The sequence below is a fragment of the Colius striatus genome, chromosome 4 (assembly GCF_028858725.1).
Source record: "Colius striatus isolate bColStr4 chromosome 4, bColStr4.1.hap1, whole genome shotgun sequence".
Lineage (NCBI taxonomy): Eukaryota > Metazoa > Chordata > Aves > Coliiformes > Coliidae > Colius > Colius striatus.
In genome coordinates, this window is record NC_084762.1 from 43,430,978 (window position 1) to 43,444,963 (window position 13,986).

Genomic DNA, 13,986 nt, shown 5'->3' on the forward strand with positions numbered 1-13,986 from the left:
GCAGTGGCTCTTAAGGCAATCAATTAAATACACATCAACTAGGTACAACACTTGAGGAAAAGACTCTTGGTGTTGTTTACTATTTCAGTAATACAAAAATTGTCTAGTGGTTGCCTGGAAAATTCATGAAAGGGCTGAATTATCTTCTAATTTGCCCATTCAAGCTCAGTTAGCAACTCAATACAGTGCTCAGATGTTCCTCTCCCAATCTGTAACTACCTCACCTGCAACTTATTATTGCATTTCATACCAAAGAGGAAGAAAAAAAGACATGTAAATTATGAGTGCCAACTGAACCACCAGTTGAAAACTTCAGCCTTGGAGAAAAGGAGGCCTGATCCCTTCTCTCACTGGGCAACAGAGAGGAAGGAGGCAGTTTCAGTGTGCAGCTATATAAAGACATTTCCCCTAACAAATGGGAAGCAGCTTCATGGCCCCATATCTTTGCCCAAATTCACAGAGCCCTCGTACAGAATACATCACCTAACAGAAACCAGAGGCAAAACAACTCTTCCTTGCCTCCCCACTGACCAACAGCGGCCAGACACAAGCAATCTTGAGCTGTTTAGGAAATGCTACAAGAGTGGGACAGGGGTTAAGGATTTCATTCTTGGTTTTATTGACAAGAACTGCCCCTGCTTATCAGTTCTTTTTAGGTGACACACCAAACTGTAAATTCAACAGTCCCTGACCTTATCTAGGTGACCCTGCTTCTGCAGGGGGGTTGGACTAGATGATGTCTAAAGGTCCCTTCCAACCCCTACCATTCCATGATTCTATGATGACCACCTACCTGTCTGAGGCAGTCTCATTTACCAGTAGCCTAAAGTTTGCCCAGCTTCTAATGGCACCTTATTTACAGAGTTTGGCCTTGGAATTAGGCAGCCCACTCAGAGTCATTGGAAATCGGTCTTCATTAGCTTTCCAGACACATTAAAATGTGTGCCTTCCCCCGGGACATCAGGGGAAGGAGGTGAGCTGATATTTACTGGAATTTGCATTACTTGTTATCTATACTTAAATGTAGATAACCATGCAGATCATGTGCATCTACATGGACATTAAATGGCAAGGAGGGATCTAAAAATCCTTGAAACTGGGGGTTTTCATCTCCTGAATTGATGTGCAGGACTGGGAATGGACAATAAGAGGTTTGCATGAACCTACATCTGTGTTAAGAAACTCTTCATCAAACTATTACACTTAATTAACTTAGATTAATAGCAATTTCATGTTCATTTCACTTATTGTCTGGATCTAAAGGTTTCCCTAATACAGTAAACATCACTGCTTCAGCATCATATAAGGACCCAATTGGTGCTTTCCCCTCTGGGCTGAGCATTTTTATCTGTTGATTCATCAGGTGCTGCAGTGAAGTTACTGAGATCGGCATTGAACAGGAAGACATCAAAGTGGAAGGCCATATCACTTAAGCACTTGACTTCTTGAATGTATTCACCTCCCACTGATATCAGTGGGAATAAAACCTAGCAACTCCTAAAGCTGGTACCACCAGTGCTATGAAATTCAACTTTTTAGGGAAAAGCCCTTAAAATGAGCAGAAACTATTTCTTATGCTGTTCCTGTTAAGGTACCTTCCTCTTTCTCCCACAAATACAACTAGGAAATAAGTGTCTAACTTAAAACTGACTTGCAGAAGATAAGTTTTTATTCAGCCAGCCATTTTTTCTCATCTTCATTCAGAAATTGGAAACTGGAAGTGGTCAAAAGTGTACAGACTTTGCAAATCTCAACTGAAGACACATTGTGAGCTTTTCAATTGGAACGCTGAACCATTTTAGGACAAGAACAGCCAGGGCAGAAGAGTGGATTTGATATCTCCTTCCAAAGCAGGAAGACTAAACCCCATCAAAGCTACTGAGGAATCCCTCTCAGGACAGAGTGTTTGAATACTAAACATGCTTTCCATGTTGCAGCTCAAGTGTTTGGGACTGTGTGAGACTGAGTCTAAAGCTCCTACAGACCCCAGACATGGGAGAATGACCAGCACAGGGATTTTGGGCAACACCTCAAGTGGCCCATGAGATCCTACTTCCTGTTCAGTTCTGCAACAGACTGTTCTTGACTGGTTTAAAGATACAGCTTAATTTAATGCAATGTAAATGACACTTCTGCAGGTTCAGCTGCACAAAAGTGTTTTGAAAGAAAAATGGAACAATATTAACTCAGACAAAGTTAATATAAAAGAAAGCAAAATAAAATTGAAGGCTAAAATCAAAGGACAGATTTCACCTCAACTTATTGTCTTGTACATCTTACTCTCTTCTCTCTTTTGCTCTGTGTGGTTTTGCTTCCTTATTCTCAGCTTCTCTTTCCCTCACTGTTGCTCAGACCTAACCCAGCATGTTCCTCATTCCCTCCCATCAGTCCTCCACAATGGTCCTCTAATGCTTTCTCTTGGTCTGTCAGTTTCTGTCCTACACTTCCCTTTCCTCGTTACTCTATTTCTTTATCACTTTGTTCCTCCAAATTTTCTCTGTGCCAACTTTTACAACTCTTTTCCTCTGGTCATCACTTAAAACTATTCCTGAACAACATTTTAGGCTGTAGGGTTACCACTCTCCTTCAGAAAAACTTTTAAATTTGTAATTATTCTATAATTCTTTCTCTTGTCTTATTCCACCCCAGAAAAAGCTAAATGATGTATCCTGACACACTGCTGAAGAGGGATTATCCCAATGTTTAGAATCAAACACGTGCTTGAGGTTGCTACTCAAATTAGGGCTTCAGTAACATAATGTTAAATCAGTGTTTATGTTTTCTGGTTTTATGCAGCTGCCATTTTTCTCACATAAAAAATGTGTTTTGACTGTTTGTCTAATGCCCAGACATGCATTTATTGTTTTCAAGCTGTGGTGGTTTACACCCTGCCAGAATAAAAAAAAATAATAAGAAAAATATCCAAGCGGAAAACAGACACATATCAAAGGATAAAACAACTGCCTCTGAAAACAGCACTCTGCTGCTTGAGTCATAACAGCTGAACACATTAAATGTGGGGCAACAATGTTTAATTCCTTCACTGACATTCAAGCAAACTAAGACAAAAACAAAGTCCAACTTTCCTTGTATTTTCCACAAAAGCGATATTGTCTAATAAAAGAAAAATGTTGACTTGAGAGATAACATAAGAAAAAAACACATTTGTAGCACACTGGAGAACTGAATACCTTAAAAGTAAGACTTCCTGCATAATATTGCAAACATTGAAGTCAGAGGGGATTACTCACAATGAAGGAATTCTGGCCTAAATGTGGTTCAAAGCTTCCTGTTCATATCAGCTTTAATGGGATATATTCCAAGTGTTGATTTTATAACTCTTAATATAAATGTAACTCTATTTAGTATGCTAAGGAAAAAAAATTAAAACAGATAAAGGGCTTCCTGTCCAATAAAGGGAATCTGCTCTTTCTCATTTCCCAAAATTTCTTCAAAGAATTAATGAACTGTCAGATATATCCAGACACAAAGGTGGAAGTCTGAGCCTTTAAAGGCTGGTTAGTGGTGTGTGTCAGTCAACACGCTGGTTATAATTAACAAAAACTGTCTTAAGCAAATATAGTATTTACTTCCACAGATGGCAGAAGCTTCTTGAGATTAAAATTGTGATTGCACGTAAACAGTTCTCAGCTCTAATATGCTTCTAATTCCTAAACCACTACCGATAGCCATAATGTACTTTCTTCTCCTTAAATAAATTACTTAAAAACTAACTACAGTCCCAAGAGCCAAGATGTGTCTTGGTGTGACTCCACACCATATCCAAGGGAGTCCTCTCAGGGACACTTTTCACATCTGTCTTTGGGAAGCCCAGTGATGCCTGCTATAGTTTCTCTGCATTGGCACACATCAGATGTTAAATACTTAAGAATTCCACTTCTGAATTCCCAGCATGAGTCTCACAAGCAAGAATATGGGCATGATTGCAATGGCAATCCTTGAAACAGGGTACCAGCTACTGATTACAAACAAAAAATACAGGTTAAAGCTACTCCACTGCCCACTGTGTCTCATGGGTCACCAGTGAGCATGGGAAGACACACAAATCAGGTAGATCCCATTGCTCAGAAGCACAGCTTTGCTGATTAACTATTATATCCTACCATCAGATCCAAAACTTACTAAGTTTTGTTTGTTGCAGAATTAAACAGGCCAAAAATTTAAATTTCTCAAAATTAACTCACTTCAGGAATCTCTTCTAACTCACTTTGCCTCTGTAGACAGGCTTTAAAGTAAAGGAAAAATGGGCCTCAGAGAGTCTCTAACTGTAGATGAATTCCTGCAAGAGGCTGATAATTTTAAAAGATTGTAGTTTTTTATAGTCCCTTGCAGTTATGCCTGACAGAGGCTGACTGGTCCAACCGGGACACCCGATGACGTCTGCAGCATCCTGTCGCTCTGCTGACAAAGAAGGAAATAGTAACTCAGGAACACAAAGTATTTAGAAGCTGGATTTCACACACATTGGAAGCACACGTTGCCCAAATAAGAATACACCATATCCAAAACAAAAAGTGCAAAACCTAACTGCTCTACCCTCTTCCCTCCAATAAATGTAAAAACTAGACACTAACTAGCATTATGCTTAAAAATAGTCAGGCAAAAATAAAAAGCATTTGTTTCACTGACTGTTGTTCAGCTTTCACGACCAGCTCTGTGGGTCTGGAGACCGTAAATCAAACCACTGGCATCTGTTTACACAAGGCTCTGCTGCAAGCCAGCCTCCCATCCACTGCTGATGGCAGCTTAATAAAACTTGGACTTGTCTTCTTGTGGTGGTGTTCAAAACAGCAAGCACTCATGGGAAGGCTGAGTATGATTTTTCAGAAGAAAATTGAAATGTCTGCCATTCCTGGCACACTTCAAGTTAAGCTGAGAAGGAATTTTAAACATTTCCTTTCACCTTCTGTGGAAGGGCTGCAGAGTTACACACAGACAAGCTACCCCTAGGTTACAAACACCAGATAGTTGGAGGCACAACAAGTCCCAACAAGGACTAGAACACTTGAAGCTTGCTCTTCCCTGTCTTAAAAGGACAGGGTGATCTAACCCATTGGTGTAATTAGCACTGCATGGAGGTAGGACTTATTTTTTTTAGTATTGTATAATATAGCAAATTATCCAAAGGAAGTGGAAGGGAAAAAAATAAACCAGCTTAAATCTGCTGTAAAGCTTAGTGGGCTAAGCATTTAGAAGCACCAGGCCATGTAAAGTATAAGGAAAAGAGCAAGCTGAACATTAGCTTGTAGTGCCTTTCAAAGGGCTTTCAGAGCATGAAACTCCATGAGAGACAGAAAAAGAAAAGCACTCCTTTTCCTCCTCCCCCAGCAGGCAGGGACACTGCCCAAACTGCCCAAGGACGAGCTGTTCCTTCCCGTGTCCTTGTGCTACCCCTGCAGAAAGCTCCAGAGACACCAGAGCAACACACAGCCAGTAGCTTCAGCCATGACTGCGGGACAGTGTGCTTACCCTACAGCTCTCTGTGCCAGCTGCGGTGGGTCTGACTCACCCACAGGGCTGCAGAGATGGTGGGGAGCAGCTGAAGCTACAATCCAGAGTAGGAAGCACTTAGCTACTAGCCTGCACGCCAGCACCCATGGCACGGGTGAGGAAACTGAGGAGAAAAGGAGGGAGTAGATGCTAACTGAAATGACATGCCCTATCAGCTCTGGAGACAGCAAATGATTGTTGCCCTGAAAACAAGATCCTCAGTGCTCACAACTTTATAGATTATGAGTTTCATAAAAGACTGAGACCAATCCTGAGAACAACTGAAATGGTACCTGATTTAGCCAGGGCTAATACATGTGTTCTCTTTGATGTCAAGGTCCAGTAGACCAGATGAACGTGCCCAGTTTCCCACCACCTTTCCCAACCTTTCTGGAGGGTACTTCTGGGTATCCATCATGTGTTAGGGATTCTGCTGGCCCCAGATGCAGTTTGAGGAAAACACAAGCAGACAAAATCTGAAACCTCCAGATGGAGATGATGGGAAGTCAGTCAAACCACCTCTCCAAATTACAGCCCCCCATCAACAGAGGTTTATGAGCCACTGAAGCTGAGGAGAAACAAGTTATGATGCACTCAACAGCTTGTTTTCTGAGACAGCACCTGAACTGGGGAGAAGGTGGTGTCAACAGTGCAAACCTGCTAAAGCTATCTGTGTTTGATTTAAATGCACTGCTCTGTCTTTCCCCTCTAAACCAAAGCTAGGAAACAAAATGGTGCCAGCCCTGATCTCATCTGAAAAGGGATGCAACCAGGAAATTAATGATCAACAACAGTCTTTGGAGGGTCTAACAACCCCAAAGCCTATGCAAATGGCATTTGGAAAGAGGAGTGAAAAGGAGGCCAAAGAAAAGATGGGTATTTGAGAGCTATCAGAGTGGAGCTGAGCAGAGCAGAGCTGTGGCTCCAGTCTCACTCTCAATGCTTCTATCAACAAGGAGTTAGCTTCAAAAATTTTAGAAAGAATATGTCTATCCAGCCTGTAGTCTTACAGGCTGCAGCACCCACACAACCCAACACTAATAAAATTTACCAGCACTGTAATTTATAAAGATTATCATATGCAAACGCCCTGCAGGTTTGGAGGCCACTGCTTGTGAGCAGATTAACTAATGTCTATCTTGCCACTTCTTTAAACTGTACTCATCCTTATAAATAAGGCAAATTATCATCCTTGAAATGAGTCACACCAATGATCAGTTTCAGAAAACATAAATGGAAATTAAATGGAAATTTAAAATACTTTTTGAACACAGCTTGTCTTAAGCCAGTTAAAAAGAATCAGCTGACGAGACCTAAAGAGTTTTTCTTCTCCCTATATGTTCCTCACATGCAGTTTTCAGTTGCTTCATACAGGCTGCTTCAGCACTACTTCACTGAGTATGGCTAAAACTGCATTCATGCATGTTAGAAAAAGAGTTTTCTAACAATTCAACTTCCTTATTTTCATAGAAAGAATTTACTTTTTTTTCTCAGAATTGCTGTAAAACAAGAAGTTTCACAATTTTTCAGCCAATACTAAGAAATCAGAGAGACTGAAGCAACAGGTTGGGAAAACCTTAAAAAAAAGAAAACCAATCGATAACACTATAAATAAAGTATATAAATACAATTTAAGACAATGGAGCTACAGCCTGCACATGATTTTTGTCTCATTCAACAGGCAAGTTATAAGCAGTGAATGGGAGCTGAGATCTGGTTATCAGCAGATTGGAGTCTGTCATGTGCAGCCTTCCCAGCAACAGGCACCAGCCATGGGGTATTCTTTTGTTGCCCAGATGACTAGAAATAAGGAGCCTCCCCTTCAGAGGCTTTGCAGCCACTGACAGTAAAATCTACTTCGAGTCCTGCCTTCTGCTGCTTCAGAAACCAGTTTGGTTGTGCTGACAGAAACAAAAGCAGAATGTGGCCTCTGAACTCAACTTTTCCTAGAAGGATGTTAGGTCATAACCCTGTCTACTCCCTTTTCTAAGCAATACCACTCAAAACTTCTGAAAGGTACAAGTAAATAACAAAGCTTTGTAGCTATATTGAGAGAGCAGTAAGGTCGAGGTCAATATGAAATCATGAATTTTGTTAAATTCTGACAATTTGTTTGCCTATGTATTTATGTCTATATTGCAAAAATCTGCTTATAGTCATTTAAATATTTTATAAATTACAAGGAAAAGGCTAGTTTAGGCTTCTGAACATACTTGGCTATTGATAGGAGAAAAAAGGCATTTCTCACTCAATGTGTAACTGGATTTTCATGCAATATTTAAAAAACCCACCCAAATCACCAGTCCCATTCTTTTTAAGTGTTCTGGTAGACTGTTCTTTTCAATGGTACATCAGAGCAAGGCAGTGTGGAAGTGCTGCATGCACATGTTAAGTGCAAACTTCAGAGTATTCTTCACCAAGGAAAAACACCAAGAAAACCATTTCTCAAGGAAATGAGGAATATGTAGTCACTCTAACCGTGTGCCTGGCTGTCTGCCTTTCAGTTCCCTGTGGACTTATAATGATTTTTGAGTTTTACACATGTTTTGATGTTTCACAACAATCCAAAGAAAAAAGTGGCTAGGAGAGAGACTGAGATGAGGGCTCCTTTGATGGAAAGCCTGAAATGATGGACACTTCCCAGCAGTGTTTCCACAAAACCTTCAGCCATGCAAAGTCACGATTCAAAAGTTTCTCCCATGATAGAGCTACTTGTTTACATAATAACACACGAACTAATAACTAGACCATGAACTAGAAACATAGGGGGAAAAAATTTTCACTTGTCAGTCTGTTCTTCACTCAGATGACATTTTGTGGACAAAGTTTTAGATGGCAGATATCTACTTCATCAGCACAGTTTTCTTTTTGTAGCCACCTTTGTCATCCCCATTATTTCGGTCCCTCCTGTTCTGTTCTGGGCTACAGTACTGCAGCTGCCAACACACGCATGACTTCTGTACCTATGCAGTGTTACTGCCTTCAGCTGGATGCTCATCTTAACATGTAGACTCTGTTGCACATATCTAGTGAGAAGAAAGGTCTTGAATTGGTACAGTCTATCCAGGGGCACATTTTCGTTTCTAACAGCAGCGCTCCTATGTGGGTTGGGACATCCAGGCAATAACAGCATTAACAACAGCAAACATTTTTTAGTCAAAAAGACAACTAAAGTTGCTGTCTTTTATAAACACAAACTAAATGATTCTCAGTCATACTTGTTCAGTGTAATAGCTACTTAGAGAAGACTGGATACTTAAGCTTTGCACTGAAAGGTCTGACGCATGCTTATCTTCTGCTACCATAATTTGTTGTCTATTATCATATTCCAAATTACTTTGAATATCAAACACTTCTGAACTTGGTTCCACAGCCTGCACATGCAGGCACTGCACACTGAGGTGCATGACATCATCAAAGGCAATAAACTGTGCCATACCTAGAAAATGGGATGCAGTTGTGGAGAAACTCCTGCAGAAACCGCTTTCTCCTTTGCAAAAGAAATGTCACTCATTCCACAAATGTAGACTTACCAACCTTAGGCAGTATTTTCAGACTACATGCTACATGCTAGCAGAATGCTTTTCAGCAAGTGACTTAAGTAAGCAAATGGAAACACAAACAGAAGGGTGAAGAAATGAAGTCTCAGGCAAGAAGACAGAGGCACTATATTTGGGAGAAGATAAACCTTTATCAATAGGGTTTTTTTAAACAGGTGACACAAATATATCAGGAAAGTTGTCAGAGGATCATTGAGACCAAGAGATGAGCTCTGAGCCTCTTCCAATCCTAACTACTTTGGTCCCATGATGAACAGTCACTACATAAAAATGTAATAAACAAAAGCAAAAAGAAAGGAGTAATGAAGGTCACTTTAGATGGTACTTAGCAAGCCACCTCCCAAAGGGCTGTCAAAGTTTCCTCAGGAAGTGACAGAGACAAGAAACTTAGCCTCAGTCCTAAACCTGGCAATTTCTTCTGTGGTTGCCACACACAATTATGTCAGGATTTGGCAGACAGTTGCAAATCACTCCTCCAGCCTGCATAAAGAAAATGTCAGGAGCCAAGAGACATGGCACTCAGCAGCCACAGCCAGATTAGGAAACCTGGCAGCTGCACGCCTGGACGCGTTGCAGCACTGAAGCACGGTTCAGGAACATAGCAGCCCTCTCCACCACTCTCTCCTTCACCCCCCACAATAGGGTGCCCACTCAGGACAGCAACATGGCACAAGTCAAATGGGAGATGTGCTTCATTTCACCACATCAACTGAGCTGCAGTTGCTCAGCACCAGAAGCAGGTGGCCTCTAACACACAGACAATGTGTGTGAAGAAACAGCAGACTGGGCTGAGAGACCAGGAAGAGTTTGGGGTGACAAGACTTGGAGTAGACACTCAAGTGTTTGCACTTATGAAGATGAATACCTTCCACATGCAGATACCTCAGTGCCCAGCAGTGATAATTTACTGGAGGTGGTAGTTTAGGAAGAGGCATGAACATGAGGCCACTTGCACGGCAACATACGCAAGACAGCTATTAAAATTGTACCCCTGTAACTGTTACACCTAAGGCTATGAGGCACTAAACAATTAAGCAGGCATTCCTGAGAGTTCGTCAGCAAGTTGGAACCATCTCTTCTCAAAGAGTACTGCCTTCTCAAATTCGTGAAGAACAAAGCTCCACCATCAACAAAGCCTGCCTTCCAAACTGACTCACACCTAGCCTTCAACTGCCAGAGGTTTCCTCTCTGTCTTTCTCTTGCTGGTCTTCCTTCAACATCTACAAACTTCACAACCATCCCCTTGTTGTCCTCTACTCTAGGCCCCTCCAAATCGTTCCCATCACAATCACAGTTTTAAAAACCCCAGGATGCCATGGAGGAGAAGGAAGTGAAATGCAGATACCCAAATCCCAGTTTTGTCAGATTAATGCTAAAAGTTACAGGCCAAGTTCCACTCCTGGCAATGCTGGTTTACATCCAGGAGCCAAAAACCTACTCCCAAATCTCTATTGCAATGACTCTAGGCCAAACACTGGGCCTGGAGTACTGCCATAACTTATAGGGCCGGCAGCATGGAGCACAGGTTTCTCTGTTCCCCTCTCTTCTCACCCTCCCATCTAGACCCTCTAGAGCCAAATGGGCCTTCAGAGCTTGTGGAGAAGCTGGCTTTCCAAATGTTCCACCAGCTGCAATTTTTCCTCATCAGGGAATTAATTCTAAGCTGGCAGAAACAGCCCAAGCCCAGGCCCTTTGCACAGCTAAGGGCCATAGACCCTCAGAGATCCTCTCGTCTGATTCAGAGGTGCAGACTAGAGCTTTGTTCAGAAGTGGAGAGGGTTACAAGTTTATAAACCAATTTAATCTAATAAGGATAGGAACTCATCTTAGGACTTCGACATGCCAATCTTGATTTAGTATCAGGGGATCTACTAGACACAATACAGATTAATGTACCAGGTCCACAACCTACTGAAAAGGAAACTGTCAAGATTCCTTTTGCTAGATCTGAAAATGTATTTTTGAGTTGTCATCTATCTTTCAAGCAGATCAGAAAATGAATGCCTGCACTTGCTCACACAGAGAACAACAGAGTTTCCCTATTCTGGAAATCCGTCTGAACTTCCCAAGGGGATGTCATATGAAGGATTCCTTTCTTTTGGCAAAACATAATGGTAAATAAGATCTCCATGAGTAGAAGTAGACAGTTTTCTGGGATTACACACTATTAAAACTCAAGAAGGGAACACCTCACTAACTACTAAGTGATTGTAACGACAAACACATCTTCCTAAGCGTTCCCACTACCCCCCTATCACTTTCATGGATCCACAGAGTAATTGCCCACTCCTAGTAACACAAAGCTGCTGTTTACATTTCTTTTCCTGTCTTAAAAGAAGTAAACAATTGCCTTGCAAAACCTCCAGTACATTTTAATGTTACAAAACAGCAATAAGTAATGGGTAAGAGGAATGTCATTCCACAAGACACTTCATGGTGACAAAATTATAGGATTTTCTGCTGCAGAAGAAAAAATAAAGACGCATCCACATTTTCTACCATAGACTCCCCACGTTTGTATAAACCACATTTACTTTGTCTCTATGCCATTTAAAAAGTTTAAGGCAGGAATTTTAACATTTTAACTGAGAAAGGAGGAATAATTGTTGCCAAATCTTTTGTGCTGAACTTTCCAGCACCCTGGCACCACGTCCTGGCACTCAATCCAGGGCAAGGTATCCACTCCTGCTTTGGTGTCAACACAAATCAGTGTGAACTGGAGCCTCTGTACTTTTTTGTTTTTTAAATGTTCAACTCACTTGTACTGCATGAAAGACAATTGATTCTAAAAAGCCTTCACTCATGCAGCTTTTCTGAATGTTTATTGAGATACGGACCTAACTCACTGCTGGCAATCTGAGATGTTTGGTTTTAAACAAGCAAACAAAAAAAAAGGTGCACCTAAGTAGTGATGCTCTGCTAGCAACTGTCAGAAGAGGCGGCTCTGTGCTGTCCTGTCCTCCCAGAGCAGTTCGCAGCATGTCGGCGAGCGGGTTGTGCTGAGCAGCTCCCTGCGAGCAGGGCAGAGAGGGGGCAGGCCAAGCCAAACTGCAAAGCTAAGCACATTGCTGCTCCAGATGTGAAATGCACACACGGCTTCGCCAAAAACCCAAAGAAAAAGCAATGGCAGAAAAACCACTCCTGTAAAGAGCCGAGCGAAAGATGCTCTGAATAAATGCAGGCAAATAATTCACCAAAGCACTGACATAGCACATGGGTGACATGCGGCCGAGCAGGAGCCATCCCCTACAACGTGCCCGGTGGGCAGCGTGCTGCCCCCGTCGCCTCCTTCGCTTCCCATCATTGTTGCAGGGGGCCCGATGAAGCCAGTGCGGCGAGTGACAAGACCTTGATGCTTGCCGCGAGGTTGGCGGGAGGCAAAACCCTCCTGGATCCTGGCCGTGGCTCCGGCACGGGAGGGAGACCCGCCGCCGGGCCACCGCCGCGGCCCGCGAGACGGCGAAGGCGCCCGCTTGGGACACTCTAGGGGGATCATCCCTCAAAGAGAGCCCCGCACTCCCACACACACCCCAACACATACATACACATATACACACACACAAAGCACCAACCCGCTACGCCCTTCTCACTTTTTTTAAAAGTTAAAAACAAGACAAAACCGAACCCCAGCAAAGCCCCCACCCCCGTTCCCTGGAGGCGGTGCGCGGCTGCCAAGTTTCGGCGTGGAGGAATTCACCGCGGCGCAGCCCCCTCGGCCCGGGACGGGGAGACGCAGCGCCCAGCAGGAGGGGGATGCTGGCAGTGTCCCCCTTCTTTGTGAGCCCCTCACCTCCACCCCACCCCCACCCGCGAGGCAGGAAAGAAACAGGGAAGCGACGCCATCCCCTCTACTCACTCCAAGCAGACACACTTTCAGCTCGCGTATCGCCATCATCTGCCCGGGCCCCGGCTGCTCCGCATCCCCCGCCGCCGCCGTCGCTCCGCACTGCCCCGCCGCGGCCCGGCACAGCCCCCGCCAGGGCCGCCCCCGCCACCGGTCACATGCGCCCGGCCCCGCCTCGCCACCGCGGCCCTGCTCGGCCCCCCGGCCGTCCAGCCGCAGCCCGGAGCCCACAGCTCTACTGCGCCGTGGGTCCCGTCTGGGTCGTTTCTTGGCGGGAGAAGAGAGCACGGTCGGTGCTGCAAAGCGCGCCATCCGCATGCCGGCTTGTGAGCGGGGGAGACCTGTTGTTAACGTTTGCTGTTGTGAGAAAAATAGCCGGTGAGAGACGGCATCCGCGCATGGTATGCCCCGCGTATGCTTAGTCCTACACACCACGTGCTGGGCCCGATACTGGATTTGGACTACTTTGGTTGTCAGCTGTCTGAATCCATCTACTTTTTTGTTTGTTTGTTTGTTTGTTTGACCTAATATGTGCGGGAAACGTTTAAAAGAGTAACTATGTTTTTACCCAATCCTGGTAAAGCAGACTCATTCTTCTTGTTTTAAAACAGTCACACTCCGGTCAAAAAGTTATGCTAAATACTACATTGTACCTAGCACCAGTCTACTGAAATCAGTGAGAGGGCTTCATAACCACTCTTTTCTGTTCTAGCTAAGCCAGAGTTCCAGAATTCATGGAGAAGTGTTGGGCTATAACCCCAGAAAAGCAGAAGAGTACCATCTGTAAGGTATTTTAAGTCCTAGCCTCTGTTCCACTTACAGTTTTAATTTCATCTTTTCACAAATTTTTCAGGTAGAATTAATCTGAAGAAAATCTTGATTAGTCATTTTGAGATTACTGCCACGTCATTAGGAGCTTCCTGGATATGATGTATTGTGGCATTCATTATGTCAGTAATTAGTTCCACATGGGGTCCTACACTTACACTGACAGGCTGGAAGATGTTTTCAATCTTCCAGAGCTCCCCAAGCTTAGGCCAAGAAAACTCTTGGAATAAAGCAGTTGTTATA

The 13,986-nt window shown here is 43.3% G+C and overlaps 1 protein-coding gene across 3 annotated transcripts in view; it reads right to left on the reverse strand.

The window, feature by feature from the left end:
- The window catches only part of RAB31 (RAB31, member RAS oncogene family), a 65,479-nt gene extending 52,450 nt beyond the window's left edge, over positions 1–13,029 (reverse strand). For 2 of the 3 annotated variants that reach the window (XM_061995440.1, XM_061995438.1), the window contains exon 1: positions 12,928–13,029. In XM_061995440.1, coding sequence (XP_061851424.1) covers positions 12,928–12,966 — 39 coding nt within the window. In that variant the 5' untranslated portion in view covers positions 12,967–13,029. The remainder of the gene's footprint in view (positions 1–12,927) is intronic. The other variant, XM_061995439.1, reaches the window with a different exon arrangement.
- Positions 13,030–13,986: the final 957 nt, after the last annotated feature.